Genomic DNA, 17547 nt, shown 5'->3' with positions numbered 1-17547 from the left:
ATATGGGATGCTGGGGATTGAACCCACGGTGGCCCTGTGTAAGACAAATGCCCTACCTACTATACTATCACTCTGGCCCTCATATTAATTTCTTTTTTTTATTAAGGAATTTATAGTATTTATTTTTAAAAATTTTTTATTAGTGAGACACCAAGAGGTACAGTCGTCCAATGTTAATTTCTTAAATGGTGGATCTATGGTGAGAACACCAGGGTCCTCTGCTCAGCAGGACAGGTGTCTCTGCCCCCCCCCCTTATGCTTTCTCATTTCTTCTCCCGCCCCCCTCCAAGGGCAGCGTGTACCACGTAGCTAAAGGTCCTCTTCTTCCCTTCTCTACTCATACCTGCTCTGTTGAACCGACAGTTTCCGAGGAGGCCTGGATGTGACACATGGACAGACAGGGCTGGAGTCGGTGTACACTGTATTCCGGGACCGGGAGATCATGTTTCATGTCTCCACAAAGCTGCCGTTTACTGAGGGCGACGCCCAGCAGGTAACCTGGTTCTGCAAGACTTTGGGAGCTGGGGTGTGAGGGGAGGGGAGAGTTACTGCTTCTGGTGTGATTCCTACCCCCCTCCGTGTTCCCTCACCCCTACACACACACACACACACACACACACACACACACACCCCTTCATAATTGACACTCCACTCAGTGTGTGCAGCTACACGCCCGTCCACCAGTGTCCAGTGTTACCTCCCTAAATTTTCTTGCCCCTAGCCCCATGTCAGGGAAGGTAGCTCAGGCGGATGGAAACTGCCTCTCCAAGGGGCTGAGAGACTGATCCCACTGAGGGTAGAGCTGGGGCAGAGCCTGGTGGTGGAAAACCTGGGCGGGTCCACAGATACTGATGTCCAGAGTTAGCTCTGCCACGAAGGGACGATGGCAAGCTGGTTAGCTTTGTGGGCTCATTTTCCTCATCTGTCAAATGAAAATGGCACTGTGTGTGTCCCCGAGGATCTCTGGGAACTGACAAGTTCTGAATGTGGACTTAGAAAGATGTCAGGCCTCAGACTCAAGGACTATTGTCTGTCCTATGAGACCCTGCTTGTCCCCTGCCTGCCCTGCACCAGGGTGGAAAGAGCTGGTTATGGCGGGAGGCACCCCGTTACCCACAGCTTCTGTCACCTCACACATCTCTTACAGCTTGCCTTAGCCTTCTCCACCAGAGGCTGAGCTTGCTCTCACTGACCCTGCGCTCCTTCCTCCTCACTGGCCGTTTCTGTCAGTGACAGTGCTTGGCCTTTTCAAAGTTTTTCTTCCTGAACCTCAAAACTAGCGACTGACCCCTGACTGTATCCCCCTTTCCCTCACCTTTTTTTTTGTACTTCCCTGTCATAAGAAAGCGAGACAAGAAGGTAGGCCCCTGAGCAGACTCTGGCCTGGTTGTTTCTGAGCAGGGAACTGGGAGAGCACAGATGTAATACTGTAAACATAGTTCTGGCTTCTGAGGAAGAAAGGAAATTGGCAAAGGAGACCGTGACTTGGCTCTAAAATAACTACGGAATGTTCCAGAAGCAAATGGGAGCAGGACTCCTTTTGTAGCCACAGCAGTTGACGCTGTGTATCTCACCTTCCGTCTATGACCGTGCTCCCGCCGCCCCTCCTCCCGTGCCTTTGCCTAAGGCTCAGGGCTGTTTCCTCTCCGGCTTTCTTGCGGGCTTACCTGTATACCTTGGCACAGAGCTGGACTCTTGGCAAGGTCTGTACAAATATTAGTTTTCTCTTCCCAAGAAATGGGATGTTGGGATGGGGAATAACTGAGTCTGCGTCAAAGTGCTCAGCACCGTGCTTGGGAAAGAAGAAATTTGATGGAGAACAGGGGGCTTGCATGCAATAGCTGCAAAAAAACAGTATGTGGGACAGCATCTAGTCAGGACTGGGTATGAGGGAGGGCCTGAGCATCAGCAGTCACGTATGCGAGCACCCTTGCTCTCGGCTCCCAACACACAGGGGTCGCTTGGAGGTGCAGAACACAGGCGAAAGTGCGTTGCACCGTTTGCTATAATCACTGGGCGGCTGGACTTCTGTCTTCCCCTAATTTTCACTGTGTCAGGCTCTTCACCCCTGTGGTATAGAGAATGATTGGCCTTCCTCATCTCTGCCCAATCATATGCTCGCATTAACTCCCCCCCATCCCCGACACACACACACACACACACACACACACACACACACACACACATGCACACACACACCCGTACTCACACTAACACTTTCTTTCATACACCTTCACGCCTGTCCAGGGTTTCCTCCTCCGGGAAGCCTTCTCAGAGGACCATCAGATCCTCCCCCAGGCACTCCCAGCAGCCTTGGTATCTAGTGCTTGATGGCCACAGGCTTTCTGTTCTCAGGTGGCTTTACCTGTGTCTGTCTCTTATTTTGGATCCTTTACTGGTCTTCCTTGTCAAATTTGGCTTCATTTCTAAACTGATCCCCAGGTCCTGAGTCAGGGCTCTGAAGGCTTAGTAAGATGCTGGTTGCATTCTTTCCCACTCAGGCATTGCCCCATCCCCCCTCTTCCTTTGGTGCTTTCTAAAGATAGAAAGAAAAATGCTCCTCAGACTTGGCAGACTCCTGTATAAAGATACTCTGAGGCTTCTCTACTGCATTGTTCTGTTTCCGGGCTGCTCCAATTGCTTATAACAATGGAACCTTTTTGTTTAGCTCCAGAGAAAGAGACACATTGGGAATGACATCGTGGCCATCATCTTTCAAGAAGAAAATACACCATTTGTCCCGGATATGATTGCCTCCAACTTCTTACATGCCTACATCGTCGTGCAGGCCGAGAACCCAGGTCCAGAAGCGCCATCCTACAAGGTGAGGGACAGGCCAGTTGAGGGGAGCGGTGGGCATAGCCCACTCCCCACCCTTTCAGCTTTCAGCCATGTCTGGGACCCAGATCTCCACAGCCAATCTCCAGAATGACACTTGTGGGTTTGGGGTGGGGGATAGGACAGATTTCTGTGGGCTTTGGGGTTCCTGGTACTTGGCGGAGAGTCCCTTCTGAGGTTACCTCGTCCAATCCATATGACCACATATAGCATCTGACTCAAGGAGTCCTTGAGAAGGCGGGGACCCCTATTTGTAACAGCTGTCTGCTGTTAGGGAAAGGAGAGAAAAATGGAGAAAGTGGAGTGGACCAAGGATGGTGGGAGGCACAGGAAAGAAAGACAGGGCAGAAATATCTGTGGAGAGAAGGATGAGAGCAGTGCCCTGGGGTGGGGGCGGGGCGGGCTCTGCGTTAGCTGATCTTTAATGGCTGGTCCCAGAAACGTGGAGTTGCTAGCACCTGGGTCTCAGTTACTTGACCGAAAGGACGCCTGTGAGGCTGGTTCAGAGGCTCACAAATGCTCTAGTCCATCATCGTTTGTGGCTTCTTCCTGACAGCTCCTGGCGACTGCATCTCTAACCCACTTTTTCTCTTCTCCATTGAGCTGATCCCAACTGCTTGGGCAACAGTTTCTATCATAATGGTGCTGGGGGCATGGGACCCAAGGGAGTTAGACTAGGTTTTTTTTTGGGGGGGGGGCGCAGGGAGCTATATCCAGCATTGATCAGAGCGTACTCCTGATTCTGCACTCAGGGATCACTCTTCATGGGCGTGGGGGACCATATGTGATGCTGGGGATTGAAGCTGGGTCAGCCATGTGCAAGGCAAATGGCCTTTTTGCTGTACCATCTCTCCAACCCCTCTGAGTTTTTTTTTTTTTAAAGCAAGTGTCATAACCCCTCCATTATCCTTCCAGTCTGAGACCGGGTTTTGCAAAGTGGATAATACATTATCTTCAAATCCTTTGTTGATAGAGGCCAAATGTTGAGTATGTGCCTTTTTTGCATATTCTGGGGAGCGACAGTATAACTCATATTCTCAGAAAACTCCTGCTCCCAGTGGGGGTAGGAACCACTGTGCTAAGAGAGGGGACAACTGAGCTTGTCACTGTTCATCTGCAACCACAAGGCCTGGAAGGTTTCCTCCATAATCACTCACACCCACGCTCAGCGGACTTTCCTGACTATCACAAAGTAGCTATTTTATACCAAGAGAGTAGAAAAGTAATTGATGTCCCATGGCAGTGTGCTATAACAGCACAAACGCAGATACATTAAGTACCAAACTTGCATTAATTTTAAACTAAGTAGCAGCACTCGCAGGCGTCTGCCCTGGAGGGGAACTGATTCCTTCCCCCCTCTGGTTAGTGCCTGGCTCCTCTGCTGTTTGGGCATCAGAAGCTGCAGAGCCGGAAAACCCACGATTTGGTATTTCCTTGAAGGTCCTGGGATGACCTGAGGTGACCGAAACTGGCGTCCAGTCCATGCAGCTGCTTGGTTTGTGGGTAGAAGTGAGTTGCTTACTCAGTGCCTGCTTCACATCAGGCCCCATGCTAGGGCAGAGCCCCTGGGGGTGACATTCCGAGTCTGCCTTTGGGAAAAGGACAGCAGAGTCAGCGAGTGCAGTCCGGCCCCTGGGCAGCTCCAATGGCCAATGGGCTCCTTTCACGCCAACAGAGGCAAGAATCACATTGCAGACCTCTCCCCACAAGGCTGGGTTGCATTTGGGGACCTCCAGGCCCTGGCAGCAGTCACATGCAAGTTTGTGTGTGATGGGCGAGTGGTGTCTGCTGGGCCTGTACCCTCTGCTGGGAAACAGCATCTCTTCTGGACTATTAGTGTTTGCTCCAATCCTGTAGGAACGGAGTGCAGCTAACAGGCTTCTTCACGGACCCAACAGCTTGGCAGAAGGGGCAGATATAGAGAAAGACCACCGCAGCAAGGAGCCCTGTCTGCCGTCAGCTTTGATGCCTGAAGTCCAGCCACAGTTGATGGACTCGGGAAAGCAGTGCTCAGAGCAGGCGTGAGAAGCAGAGATGCAAGGCCCCCTGGGGGAGCAGGATTTTCCTTGGGGTGTGGGCCTGGAGGACCAGCAGATGTCCAGGCTGAAAGACAAGAAGGCCTCATAACCGGGGACTACAGGAGCAGCGGGCAGAGGAAGCTTTCGAGGTGCTCCCCCAAACTCCGTCCCCTGTGCCCTCAGCAGCATCCCAGGACACGAGCTGACTGAGGGAGATCTGGCTAGATCCCTCAGTGTGTCCACGGCGAACAGGACCTAAGACTTAGGAGCGGTGGCAGAGGACAATGAGATTTCAGGGGGCTGGGCAGTGTTCCAGGAGGACTCAACTTGGGAGAATGGACAGTAGGAAAGAAGAATAAAAGTGGGGGAAGAAAGCGCCACATACCCAGAGGCTCAGGAGCTGGGGTTCTGGTGCTGTGTCACCATGGGCCAGTTCCTTCCCTCTCTGTTTCCACTTGAGTGAAATGAGGAAGTTGCACTAGACAACCTTTAAGTTCCTTTTGACGCTTATCTGCGGTGGTTGCTGAGGAAGAGGGTATGTGTGGCAGATTAGGAAGTGACTTGGGCGACTCCTCATTTCTTTCTTTTTTTTTTTTGATTTTTGGGTCACACCCGGCGAAGCACAGGGGTTACTCCTGACTCTGCACTCAGGAGTTACTCCTGGCAGTGCTTGGGGGATCATATGAGATGCTGAGAATCGAACCCAGGTCGGTTGCATGCAAGACAAATGCCCTACCCTCTGTGCTATTGCTCCAGCCCCTCAGTCGACTCTTTAATATTGAGGGCTCTTTATTTTTGTGCAGGGACAAGGAACATGCAAACACCCCCATGACAGTGATTCCTGGGAGTGGCTGCTTGCTCCGTGGGAGAGGCTCGGAGCAGCCAGGCCCTTTAAGGCACGGGGCCCCTGGGCAGGCAAGTCCCTCTGACCGTAGGTCCTAGGGGGAAAATCAAGGCTGAGAACTTCAGTCACTCCAGGTGAGAGTTACAGAGCCCAGCACTGCAGGGCTGGAATCTGGTCCAGGCTGGCTTGTGCTGTTCATCCTTGAGCTGTCACTGCTGGCAGGAACCAGACTTTACAAACTAAGGTTGCAGCCAGCAATGCAGCGGGCTGGCCCCCCCATGTATTAAGTCCTCCTTCTGCCAGGAGGAAGGACATCCAGCTGAGCCACCCCTAAGATATCTTCCTCTCTGAGAGATTTTGGCCATGCCTGGTGAGGCCAAGGGGTTTCTTTTGGCTCTGTACTTGGAACTCACTCGTGGAGGTTCCCCAGGGAACCGTATGGGATGCCAGGGATTGAACCCACGTGCCCGACCTGTTGTACTATCACTCCAGCCCCTGCAGGTTCCCCTCTAAAATCTTATAGAGGTCTCAGGAACCTTAGGCAAAGCAGAAGGGAGATCTCCTGGAGAGACCATGTCCTAAAAGGGAGAAAGGGAGACCCTCTTTCCCATTACTACTGAACAGGACCCTGCCCTGTTGAGGCTTCCAGACCTCTTGTCAAGCTTGGAGCCCCAGAGGCTCACCTCTCTCGTCACCTCCTGTTACCCCACACCCGCCAAGTCTCCTTCCATTTTCTGGTCTCGAAAATGTTCTTCCTGGAGCCACCTGCTTCTGCTTGGTCCTGCGCCCTACCCGGAGGTTGTGGCTGAGTTTAGAAAACAGGAAGGTGGGGTCGCGTTCAGGCAGCTCCTCCTTTCAGCCGCAGTGGCCCAGCCACCCTGAGAGGAGGTGGCCCGATGCTTTTGAAAACAAAGGCCCGATGCTTTTGAAAGAGATTCAGTGAGGAGAGGAGATGAATGGCTGTCACCAGAAGGGCCTCGCTCCCTGCTTCTCTGATGCTTCTGCTGTAGTGGGCTGGTCAGACTGGCAGACTGCGAATTAAAGAGCATGTCTAAAGCCACTTAGCCAGGTAGTACGTCAATGCAAGCCCCAGAAGGAGGGAGAGCCGGCCTGAGGAGGGGGTGGGTGAGCTGGGCCAGTGTTGGCCTCCACCCAGAGGTGTCTACAGTGGGCAGCCGCTCAGCGTCTCTGCCCAATCCCTGTCCCAGCCTCTGGTTCCGAGGGGAGGAATTCCTGACTTGTGCCTCTATCCACTCCCTGCCATGCCTTGTGGGTGGTGTTGGGCCATGTTCAAGCAGCTAGAACCCTCCAGAAATCATGTCAGCCAAATGGACACCTTTCTGTGCCTCTGGGCTGTGCTTAAGGCCACAGGGATGGCCTTGAACTGGGGGGAGGGAGAGCCGTACTGACCAGCTCTCTCCAACTCCTTTTCCCCTGCAGACCCTGGCAGGGCCTTGCCTTGGCTCGGCTCCCAGCTGCCTCCTCACCCGGTCTGGCAGACTCTCTGCATCTGCCCTACTTCACAGGCCAGGGAGACTGGCAAGGTGCCAGGGCCTGGCTCCCAGCTCACGTCAGTGGCAGCTTGAAGGGAGAGGACAGTCTCCAGAGAGGCTGGTGGCCTTGGGTGCTGCAAGCAGGTGAAACCAGGGCGCCGCCCTGCAGAGAGAAGGTGTAGGTGTAGGTGTGAGGTTCCCTAGAGCCTGGGAGACCTCCACGTAACCCTCTGGAGCCTCACTCTATCAGTTGTGCTTCTTCCAGCTGGTCAGAGGTGCACCCAGAGCTGGAGACACCCCAACACAGAGCTCTGATGTGCCCCTGGCCTTGGTTCCCAGCCTGGGCCCTGGCACTGTTTGCTCTTCTCACACTCAGATGGATGCACCCTGAATGGGGTCCCAGGCTATCTCCCCACTGATGCACAGGAGCACAGGAGCACCTAGAGGCCTCAAGTTCCTGGTTCCAACCTGAGCTTTGGAGGCATTGGGGTTGGGGTGAATGCCCTTGCAGCCTGTCTTTATTCTTGCTCTTTGTTTGTTTGGGGACCCACACCCGGCAGTGCTCAGAGCTTCTCCTGGCTCTGGACTCGGGAATTACTCCTGCTGGTGCTCGGAGGATCATATGGGATGATGGGGGGGATCAAACCCGGGTTGTCCGCATGCAAGGCAAATGCCCCATCTGCTGTAATATTGCTCCAGCCCCAGTGTTTATTCTTCCACACTTGGAATGATTCAGAGGAATGGCCAGACTTGGGAGCAGAATGGGAGTAGGAACCCCAGAGGCAGCAGCAGGTCTCTGTTCATCTCTGATTGACTGAGAGTGTATGTCTTTGGGGCATCTGTCTCCCCATCAGTGTACAGGCAGATCCTCCCCCCCACCCCCACCCCCACTTCTTTATGGGATTAGCATCCCAGCATCCCCATCGAATGAGGCAGTGAGGTAATGTCTCCCAAGCACTCGGGCTGCATGAGAATCAGGGGTCCAGACAGTTCTTCAGCCCCATCCATCATTTTGCCAGACTTATTCATGGCTCTGAGCATGTGGGTGATACATGTGGGGAGTGGGTGTTGCGCCTCCTTCCCCATTTCTAGCAACAGTGACTTGTGCCCTGCTGGCTCTGGCCCTCAAGAGTCTTCTGGGGAGGGGAGTAGGGCATGGAATATTTGCCATGGGAAGTGGGGCTCTCCAGGGCCTGGACCTGGAATATGTTCTCAGCTGGAGTGCCATCCCTTTGGGCTCACATCAGGACTGTTTCAGGTCTCGGTCACGGCAAGGGAAGATGTACCTGCCTTCGGCCCCCCACTGCCCAGCCCACCTGTTTTCCAGAAGGTAAGAAACTCTCCTGTCTCCCCTCTCACAGCCAAGGCCCCAGGTTCTGTACCTGGGAGACAGCTTGGAGGGTACTGAACTGTGAACCCTTATCTGGGACTCTCCCATTTGACATGGACCCACTAGCCAGGCACAGGGCAGTGTGTTGTCCTTAGCTAGAAATGTTCTAATGTCCAAAAGGGTCCTTTGAGAGCTCATAAACTCATGGGAGTAGCTGTCACTAGAGAAACAAACAGAGAGTCTGTGGTAGCATAGGGTCCTTTCAGTACTGTCCCCAGCACCTGGATTTGCCCGCCTGTCTCTGAGGGCCCATTGGCAGACCTGGGTTTGTCCACCTGTTCCTGATGACCCATGGGCAGCAGCTGAGTGTCCTGGGCCTCCTCATGTGTTCCAGGGCCCCGAGTTCAGGGAGTTCCTGCTCACCAAGCTCACCAATGCTGAGAATGCCTGCTGCAAGTCGGACAAGTTCGCGAAGCTGGAGGTGAGTGCCTGAGGCTTCTGAAGGGTGTCCTCCTGGCCTCCTGGTGGCCTCTCCAGGGAATCTGTTCCTGGTGGCTGTTGAAAGTGGAGAGCCCCAGTTGGGCCCCTCTGCACCTTGCAGACTGTGTTGATATGGGATCTCTACCTTCTTGTGGAAATGCCATTCCAATTTTATCTAGGAAACTACCCCCCGCCCCGCCATCCCCCCATTATTGAGCACCTGCTATGTGCCAGCTCCATTTGATTTCCTGGAGGTAGGGGTGAGACAGTTTCTGGCCTTTGAGAGCTCATAAACTCATGGGAGTAGCTGTCACTAGAGAAACAAACAGAGAGTCTGTGGTAGCATAGGGTTATGTGGCAGCCAGCCGGCTGGACTTTTGTCTCCTTAGGGCATGTTCAGGGGAGGCTTCTGGGAGGAGGTGGCCCTTGACAGAGATACACAAGCTGCCTCTCTCAGTCTTGCCAGGAGGAAGGAGTGAGGGGTGCTTCCAAGCCTAAAAAACAGGCAGACTATAAGCATGAATTCAAGAAGGTTCTCTGGAGTGTTTGATGGGATCTGAAAGAATTCCCGTGGGGTAGGGGTGTGTGTGTGTGTATGAAGTGGTAAGAGACCCAGTGGCAGCATCAGAGCAGGAAGGGCACTGGACTAGGAGCCAGGAGGTGCTAATGAAGTCATGAGGCAGGGGAGTGGTGTGCTTGATGCGCATTGGCCAGGTGGTGAGGGGTAGGCGGAAAGGGAGGAAGGTGAAAGGACAGTCATTTGGGGGCCTGCTACAGGCACCCCAGTGAGACCAGGACCTGGAGGAAATGATTCCGGGTCATGGTCAGAAAGACTCAATGGACTCTTAAGTATAGGGTAGATGACCTCGGTGACAAGGAAGGAAGTGGGTTGCTGGGGGGACTGCCTCGTCAGTGTTAATGGTGTCCCCAGAGGCTGTGTGCAATGTCCCATGAACATCTGGAGGAAGAAAACTGGATGTGGCACTTGGATCTGGGAGTCAATTAAGGCAAGGAAAGCCATGGGGGCGGGGTGGGGGAGGGGTGGCTAGTGAGAGGGACTGGGGGACAGGAACAGAGGGTGGGCCCTGAGCTATGGGACTTCCTAACCACGGCATCTATGAGCATTGAAGCCCATCCTGATCAGAGATCTTACACTAGTGGACTTCAGCTGTTTTGTACCTGTAGGCCCACCCATGGACCAGCAGTCACAAGGCATTGTCAGTTAAGTGGCAAATGCTTTTTTAAAAAATGACCGGCAGGAAATTCTATGGCTCAGCACTGGTCTATGGGCCAGAGGTTGAAAACCATCACCAGATGCCAGAGTAGCAGCCTTCAGGCCCAGACCCCTGGGGAGGAGGCGCATTTCTGCCCTCAGCACCAGCTCAGCTGCCTGTATCCTTTCCCCTCTAGGACCGGACGAGGGCCGCCCTCCTGGATAACCTTCACGATGAGCTCCACGCCCACACACAGGCGATGCTGGGACTGGGTCCCGAGGAAGACAAGTTTGAGAATGGAGGCCATGGGGGCTTCCTGGAATCCTTTAAGGTACGGACCCACGAGCCATGGGGGAGATGCTATAGCAGGGAGGATGGGAGCAAGCAGGAAAGAGGTCTAAGGTCCGTGTGAGGGGACCTCAGAGGCAAGTGGTGCCTGCGGAGGGCAGGGCATGGAGAAGCGTGAGTGATGGGAACAGCTAGCAGCAGCAGCATCGCCAGCATCCTTCTACCTCTGGACTGTCCACCCAAGCCCAGGAATTTGGTAAGCAGGAATAGGGAAATGTTGCCAGCAGGAGAGGAGGCAGAGCAGACAAGGACATTCCTGCCTCCATCTGTTTCCTTATGTGCCAGAGAGCCCGGGGCTGAATGGCAGGAGTGAGGACGGAGTCATGGGAGTCTTTAGCACTCAATGTACGCCGATGCCACGAGGCTTCTTCCCCTCTGGTCAGCCGGGAAGACTGGAGATGCAGACAAATCTGTCTGGTGGTCTTTGCAAGGGGTTGAACTTTCTCACCAGGATAAGCTGCATGAAGAAGCGAATAGCCTGTTCCTGGAAATGGGCGGGCAGGGCTAGGGCAGCCACTTAGCAGGGGATAGAGCAGATTCACCATCCCTTGCTTGTGGGTTCAGACAGCCCTGATGTCTTATTTGAGCGTGGCTGAAGTCCTGTGTCACTGGCAGCATGGGAGCTTGTTGTTTCCATTGATGCGGGAGGAAGAGGCTGCGTGAGACTGAAGGGCTGTTCCCAGCCTTACACCTGCTCAGGGACAGAGCGTTGCTCCAGATGCATGTTGTCTGGTTCTTAGGTCCATGTTCTACTAGTTGCTTCTTGCAGAAGGATTCATAAAGTTCCAGTGTGAGGGTCTCTGTTGGTGGGGCTGGGTGTGAGCCTTGCCTGTATTTGAGTCATAGCTTGGTGTGATCCTCAGAATTACCTTTGAAGCCTCCAAGCTATGGTTTTTCACAAGCAACACAAGGATTGTTTTGTTAGGGGAATTTGTCTTAAGAATGCCTGAGACAGTCCATGTGGTCTGGGATATAGTAAGTGTTCAGTAAAAAGTTGGCTGCTTACTGTTGTGGGAAGGGAAAGCCGAATCCATGGAGCCTACTTTTCTGACATACGAGTGTATTTTTGGTTTGGTTTTAATTTTATTTGATTAAAGCACTGTAATTTACAAAGTAATTTATAGTTGGATTTAGACATACAATGTTCCAGCACCGATCCCGCCACCAGTGCCAACTTTCTTCATGAGTGTTCCCAGGTTCCCTCTCCTACACTCCCACCCCCAGCCTGCCATCTTGACAGGCAACTTTGTAAGTTTGTTATAGTCTGGATCTCATGATTTTAGTGTTGTTGGCTCGGTGGTTTGGATGTTTAGCTCTATCATTCCTTTATACCACCAACGCACCTGAATCCTCTTGATTCCCCCATTGCTTCTCATCTGTCTCATCTGCCCCCACCCCCACACCCCTTGATTTCTTTCCTTTTCCTCCCTATCCTATGTGGCCAAGGATAATCTAGGCATCTCCTCTTAAAATCATTGTATATTCTCATCCAATTATTCTAAATACTTACACATGTAAGTGATATCATCCTGTTTATCCTTCTTCTGGCTTACTTCATTTAACATGATATCTTCCAGTTCCATCCAGGTCTCAGTGAATTGTATGACTTCATCATTACTTATAGCTGCATAGTATTCCATTGTGTATATAAACTACATCTTCATGATACTCTGATTTGTCGTTGAACATGTAGGTTGATTTCAAATCTTAGCTGTAGTATTGAGTGCTACAATGAATAACAGTGTGTGTGCGCCCTTTTGAATGAAAGTTTTTCTGTCCTGGATTACAAGTGTAATTTTATGATGTGGAAATAAAAATGCATAAAAACATGATAAGGTGAGATATCCCGAGGCACAGTACAAATGTGGGAGTTGGCTCAGGATTGCCAGATTCCAGATCCTGAGTGTGACACAGTCTCTTGCTTTCTACCCCGCTTTAGATTTCATCCAGGCTGGTCTGGCCTGGGCAAGCCTGGGGTTGGGCCCTCACTGTCCCGCTGGACTGCACAGAACAAGGCTGGGCTTTACTGCATTGTGGGACAGCTGCAGATTCCTTCCAAGGGTGGGATTAGAGCCGGCCTACTTGTCTGGGCTGGTGGGAGATTCCTGCAGTTTCTGTTTTGGTTTCAATGGATGACGGTGGTCGGGGTGAACTCGGAGGATGGCAAGGATGTAGGAGAAGAGGGAAAAAGGGGCGAAGAGGGAGACATGTCAGCCAACCCCGAAGAGACAAGGGTGACTGTGGGACCTGAAGGGCTTGGGTCGGGTAAAAAGATGCCGGAAGCAGCGCCACTGAGAGCCTTTGGAGGTTTCACCCCACACCATATCAGGCACACTGAGGTGTTCCTGCATCCCACAGTGAGTGTTTCCATGGGTTGCAGTGAATTGGGTAATATAACGTATTCTGCAGACAGTCGGTGGAACAGTTGCTGCTTTCAGTTGGGCAATTTTCTTTCTGGATCTTGGAGTCAATTGTTTTTGCAGGTTTCAAATAGTTTTGCAGCCGGGAATAGCTTGTTGGCTGTGGCTATCCAGCCAGTGGTGCCCCAGGGAGTAAATAACCTCAATGCTGCATTCTGGTTGTTGATCCTAAGGCCATTTGTCCCCTGTCCTTGGGCATAGTAGCAACTGATCAGCCTAGTAACATGCCTAGATGAGAAAGCACCTGTAGGCATTTTAAAAATCACTGTCTTTGAGCTAATAATCCAGTGAATTCTTCCTAAAACCCTTCTAGCTGTAGATGAAAGAGTGATTCTTCATTCGGGCTCTGTGCCTGGATCCGAGGTCACACTGGCTGAGAGGGGAATGGCATGGCCAGAGCGCCTGCAAGGATGCTTACACCTTTCTCTCTCTGATTGGGACCCAATCTGTTTGGCACTGTCTCTTCCATCATGGGTCTCCCATGTCCTGAGTCATGGAGGCTTCTGTGGGGCTACACTAGGCTCTGCAACAAAGGGTTCAATGACTCTGGGATTCTAGTGTTTGTTGGGTGTGACCCAGCTCAGGGAACCTTCTCAAGTTTTGGTCTTTTTAATTAATTAATTAAATATATTTATTTATTTATTTATTTTGCTTTTTGGGTCACACCCGGTGATGCACAAGGGTTACTCCTGGCTCATGCACTCAGGAATTACTCCTGGCAGTGCTCAGGGTACCATATGGGATGCTGGGAATCGAACCTGGGTTGGCCATGTGCAAGGCAAATGCCCTATCACTCTAGCCCCTAGTCTTTTTAATTTTTATGTTTTAGTTTTAGTCATTCCTGACTCTGCACTCAGGAATTTCTCCTTGCAGTCTCAGGGGATCAGATGGGATGCTGGGGATCGAACCTGGGTCAGCCACATGAAGGCAAGTACCTTACCTGCTGTTCTCTCTCTCCAGACCATTTTGGTCTTTCTTTTGGGCCTCCCTGGAAATTTTGCTTTGATGTTGGAAATATTGCCATTTCTGGGATAGTAAGATAGGGTGCTTGCTTTACATGCAGCTGGCCTGGATTTGATCCCTAGTATCCCCTAAGCCTGTCCGGAGTGATTCCTCAGAGCAGGAATAAGCCCTGAGCACCACTGGGTGTGGCCTCAAAATAAAACAGAAAAGAATCTTTGCCATTCCTTATGGAGCTCTTCACCTAGATCCCCAGGGAGCAACAAAGGTCCATGGAATGATTCCAAGGAGAAAAGCTGCAGGCTTCATTCCTCCTCGTTAGTACCTGCATCTCAGGGCAGGGGCGAATTGAAGTGAGAGCTCCCAGGGCTGGAAGTGGTCTCTTTCCAGTGCCTGTGGGTGACCCTGAGTCCCCTCCCAGGGGGCAGGCTCTTTGCTGCCCTATGTTCTGCCGGAGCCTCGTACCTCTCACAGCCTCTTCTTCACATCTTGCTGTAACTCAAGCTTTTCTTTCATAGAAAAACAGAGCAGTTGATTTATGCGCATATAGACACCGTTTCTGTTTCTCAGACTTAGGTACTTGGAGATACTCTCAGGAATTGTCCAGTTCTACAAACACTTTAATGTTTCACATAGATGATGATCTTAAAAAATTAACATTTTCAATTATAGAGAACAAACAGTAAAAATCACAATTGAAAAGCACGTCTTTGTTGGAATAAATAGGAATAGTGAAAATGCAGCCTTTAGAGTCATGGTGTCGGGGACATATGGACGTATCCTTGAAATCTTGCAGGAATGACTTTTATTTTTTTTAAATTTTTATTAGTGAAACACCAAGAGGTACAGTTGTAGACTTACAAATGTTTGTGCTTGGGTTTCAGTTATACAATGATCGAGTACCCATCCCTCCACCAGTGCCCATTCTCCACCTCCACTGATCCCAGTCTCCCTCCCCCCCACCCCCCCTTCATCCCACTCTACCTCTGTGGCAGGGCAAGGAATGACTTTTATGAAGAAGCTGTATATTATTCACCTTTGAAAGATACTGACCTCTGGACTATGCACTGTCAGTCATTACCAACTGTGGATGATGTCTTTACTGGTCTATAAGGAAATGAGGAGAAAAAACAGCAGTCCTTGTTAGGTGTGTAAGCATGTGACACACTATGAGAAAAAGATGGGCACTGGTGGAGGGATGGGTATTTGATCATTGTATAATTGAAACCTAAGCACAAAAATTTGAAACTCTACAACTGTACCTCATGGTGTTTCACTAATAAAAATTAAAAAAAAGAAAGAAAAGATTGCATTTGCCCAGGTGCGAGCCATAGTACAGCAGGTAGGGCATTTACCTTGCATGCACTTGACCTGTATTCCATCCTATCACCCACGTGGTCCCCTGAACCCTGCAAAGAGTAAGGCCTTAATACAGAGCCAAAAGTAACCTCTGAGCATCAACCCTTTCTTTCTTTCTTTGCAATTTTTTTTTGGGGGGGGTCACACACGGCGATGCACAGGGATTACTCCTGGCTCATGCACTCAGGAATCACTCCTGGTGGTGCTTGAGGGACCATATAGGATGCTGGGAATTGAACCCGGGTCGGCCTTGTGCAAGGCAAATGTCCTACCCGCTGTGCTATCACTCCAGCCCCCCTACTCCCCCGCCCTCCCCCAGCCCCTTCTTGAGCTCATATGCAGAAGGGACAGTGGAGAAGCAGGGAAGTGAAAATCACCAGTGGTGGCAAAACTGGGACCACATCAGGCAGGGGATTGTCAGGTCACTTTTTCTGGGCGTTCAGGGCCCCGCTAGTTAATGTGCTGGTCAGATCTGACCTCTAGTGGCAGGACAGGAGCACCAGGCGGCAGTATCCCCAGTGACCGTGCTCACCAGCAGGGGAGCTGAGCCTCTTTGTCAGAGTGAAGCTATGGAAGGACTTTTCCCTGTTTATCCGCTTCCATCCTGTATTTGTGCTGCCAGAGGGACAGAAGACCCCTTTGAGGACCCGCATCCAGGGTGCTTCCTGGTCAGGTCATCTCAGTAGGCAAGCCTTTCCTCTCCAGAGCCCCTGCCCCAGTTGCTTGCTTGGTGCAATAAGGCTTGTTCCCCTTGGTGCTAATCTCTGTGCTCTGTGCCCCTTTTCGGTGAGTGTGTGAAGTCAGAATGTCTCCCATTGGAAGGAAGTGAGGCTTCCTCATTCCCTGCCATGGTGCTCGCTCAGCTGAAATAGAGTGACAGAGCAGAGAAAGAGAAAGTGAGCGACATCATCCTCTTCCCTCACTCCCACAAAGGAGAACTTACTTATTCCATTGAAGGTATGCCATGATGGGGCTGGGGAACCATGCTGATGGAGGAGGTGGACCAGAGATGACTTGCAGGGATGAGAGTGGACTAGGAGGACAACAAGCAACAGCCGTGTGAGATGTGGGGAGACTGGACGCAGACCCTGAGGTCCGGACATGATAAGGCTTTCTGAAAGCCTTCCCAGAGCGTGGGCCACCACATCAGGCACAGACCATCTCGGAGGCAGCGAGGGGCTTCTCTGTGAGGAGATGCCAGAGAAGACAGGACAGGTGCAGCCCGGATGTCCCAGGGACTGAGTGGGAAAGAGCCCAGAGGTCCCCTCTGCTGCCGCGAAGGGCCTTTGCCTCCTCTGCCTGGCCTTTGTCCCCGCCCCTTCTTTCTCAAGGTCTCCTTTTTCTTCTTCATCATTGCTCAACTCTCTCACTTCCTGTGAGACAACCGGTGCTTCTAGCTCTGCTCAGTTGAAAATGTAAAGTAATTATGTAAATGTGAATGTAAACCCACAGCACTGGGGGCTTTCCTGTAATTGGGGAGTGACTCTTGGGTTTCCAGGCAGCTGTCTCCTCTCCCTTCTTTCCCCTTCATGAGCCAGTCCTGAGCAAGTACATACCATGGTTCTGGCTCCCACACAGTCTGCCTTACACTTTGGTAATCCTTACAAAAGTGGACCGTCACCACTTCGTAGAAGAAGAAACTATGCACAGAGATTCCAGCTGTGGGGGAAACTAGGACTTAAACCCACTTTCTTTTTCTATCTTTTTTTTTTTGCTTTTTGGGTCACACCAGGCAATGCTCAGGGGTTACTCCTGGCTTTGCACTCAGGAATCACTCCTGGCGGTGCTCGGGGGACCATATGGGATGCTGGCAATTGAACCCAGGTTTGCTGCGTGCAAGGCAATCGCCCTACCCGCTGTGCTATTGCTCCAGCCCCTAAACCCACTTTCTTTCTAAAATTATTATTTAAAATTTATTTTCCCACCTTTTTTAAACACCATGGTTTACAAGGTGATTCATGATGATTTGTTGTAGGCATTCAATATTCCAACACCAATCCCCTCACCATCAATATTCCAACATGAACCCCACACCACTGTCTCCTTCCCTCCACCATTGCCTTCACTTCCCCAAGTACCCCTAAAGCCTTTCCCTGTAATAGGCCCCAATAATTTATCTTATATTGCTTGCCACAGAGTGGCTAATGGAATTATAAAAAAAAATTTCCATAGAATAAAATTTGTGAAAATTGTATCTCACGGTGGGGACATTAAGTACTTGTCTGAGGGTTTACTAAGCTGTT

At 51.3% G+C, this 17547-nt stretch overlaps 1 protein-coding gene across 5 annotated transcripts in view; it reads left to right on the top strand.

Annotated features, from left to right (window-relative positions):
• RAP1GAP2 (RAP1 GTPase activating protein 2) overlaps positions 1 to 17547 on the top strand; it is a 255702-nt gene that overhangs the window by 220947 nt on the left and 17208 nt on the right. For all 5 annotated transcript variants that reach the window (XR_008794265.1, XM_056127861.1, XM_056127863.1 and 2 more), the window contains 5 exons: positions 364 to 493; positions 2669 to 2824; positions 8452 to 8523; positions 8918 to 9004; positions 10414 to 10548. Coding sequence is in view for 4 of the 5 variants with exons in the window: in XM_056127861.1 (XP_055983836.1) it covers positions 364 to 493; positions 2669 to 2824; positions 8452 to 8523; positions 8918 to 9004; positions 10414 to 10548 (580 nt within the window). In the remaining variant the exon portion in view is untranslated. The remainder of the gene's footprint in view (positions 1 to 363; positions 494 to 2668; positions 2825 to 8451; positions 8524 to 8917; positions 9005 to 10413; positions 10549 to 17547) is intronic.

This window comes from Sorex fumeus, unplaced genomic scaffold, assembly GCF_029834395.1.
Source record: "Sorex fumeus unplaced genomic scaffold, SorFum_2.1 ptg000063l, whole genome shotgun sequence".
NCBI classification, from domain to species: Eukaryota; Metazoa; Chordata; class Mammalia; order Eulipotyphla; family Soricidae; genus Sorex; species Sorex fumeus.
Note: the sequence above shows the minus strand (reverse complement) of the source record. Positions and strands in the feature narration are given on the sequence as shown.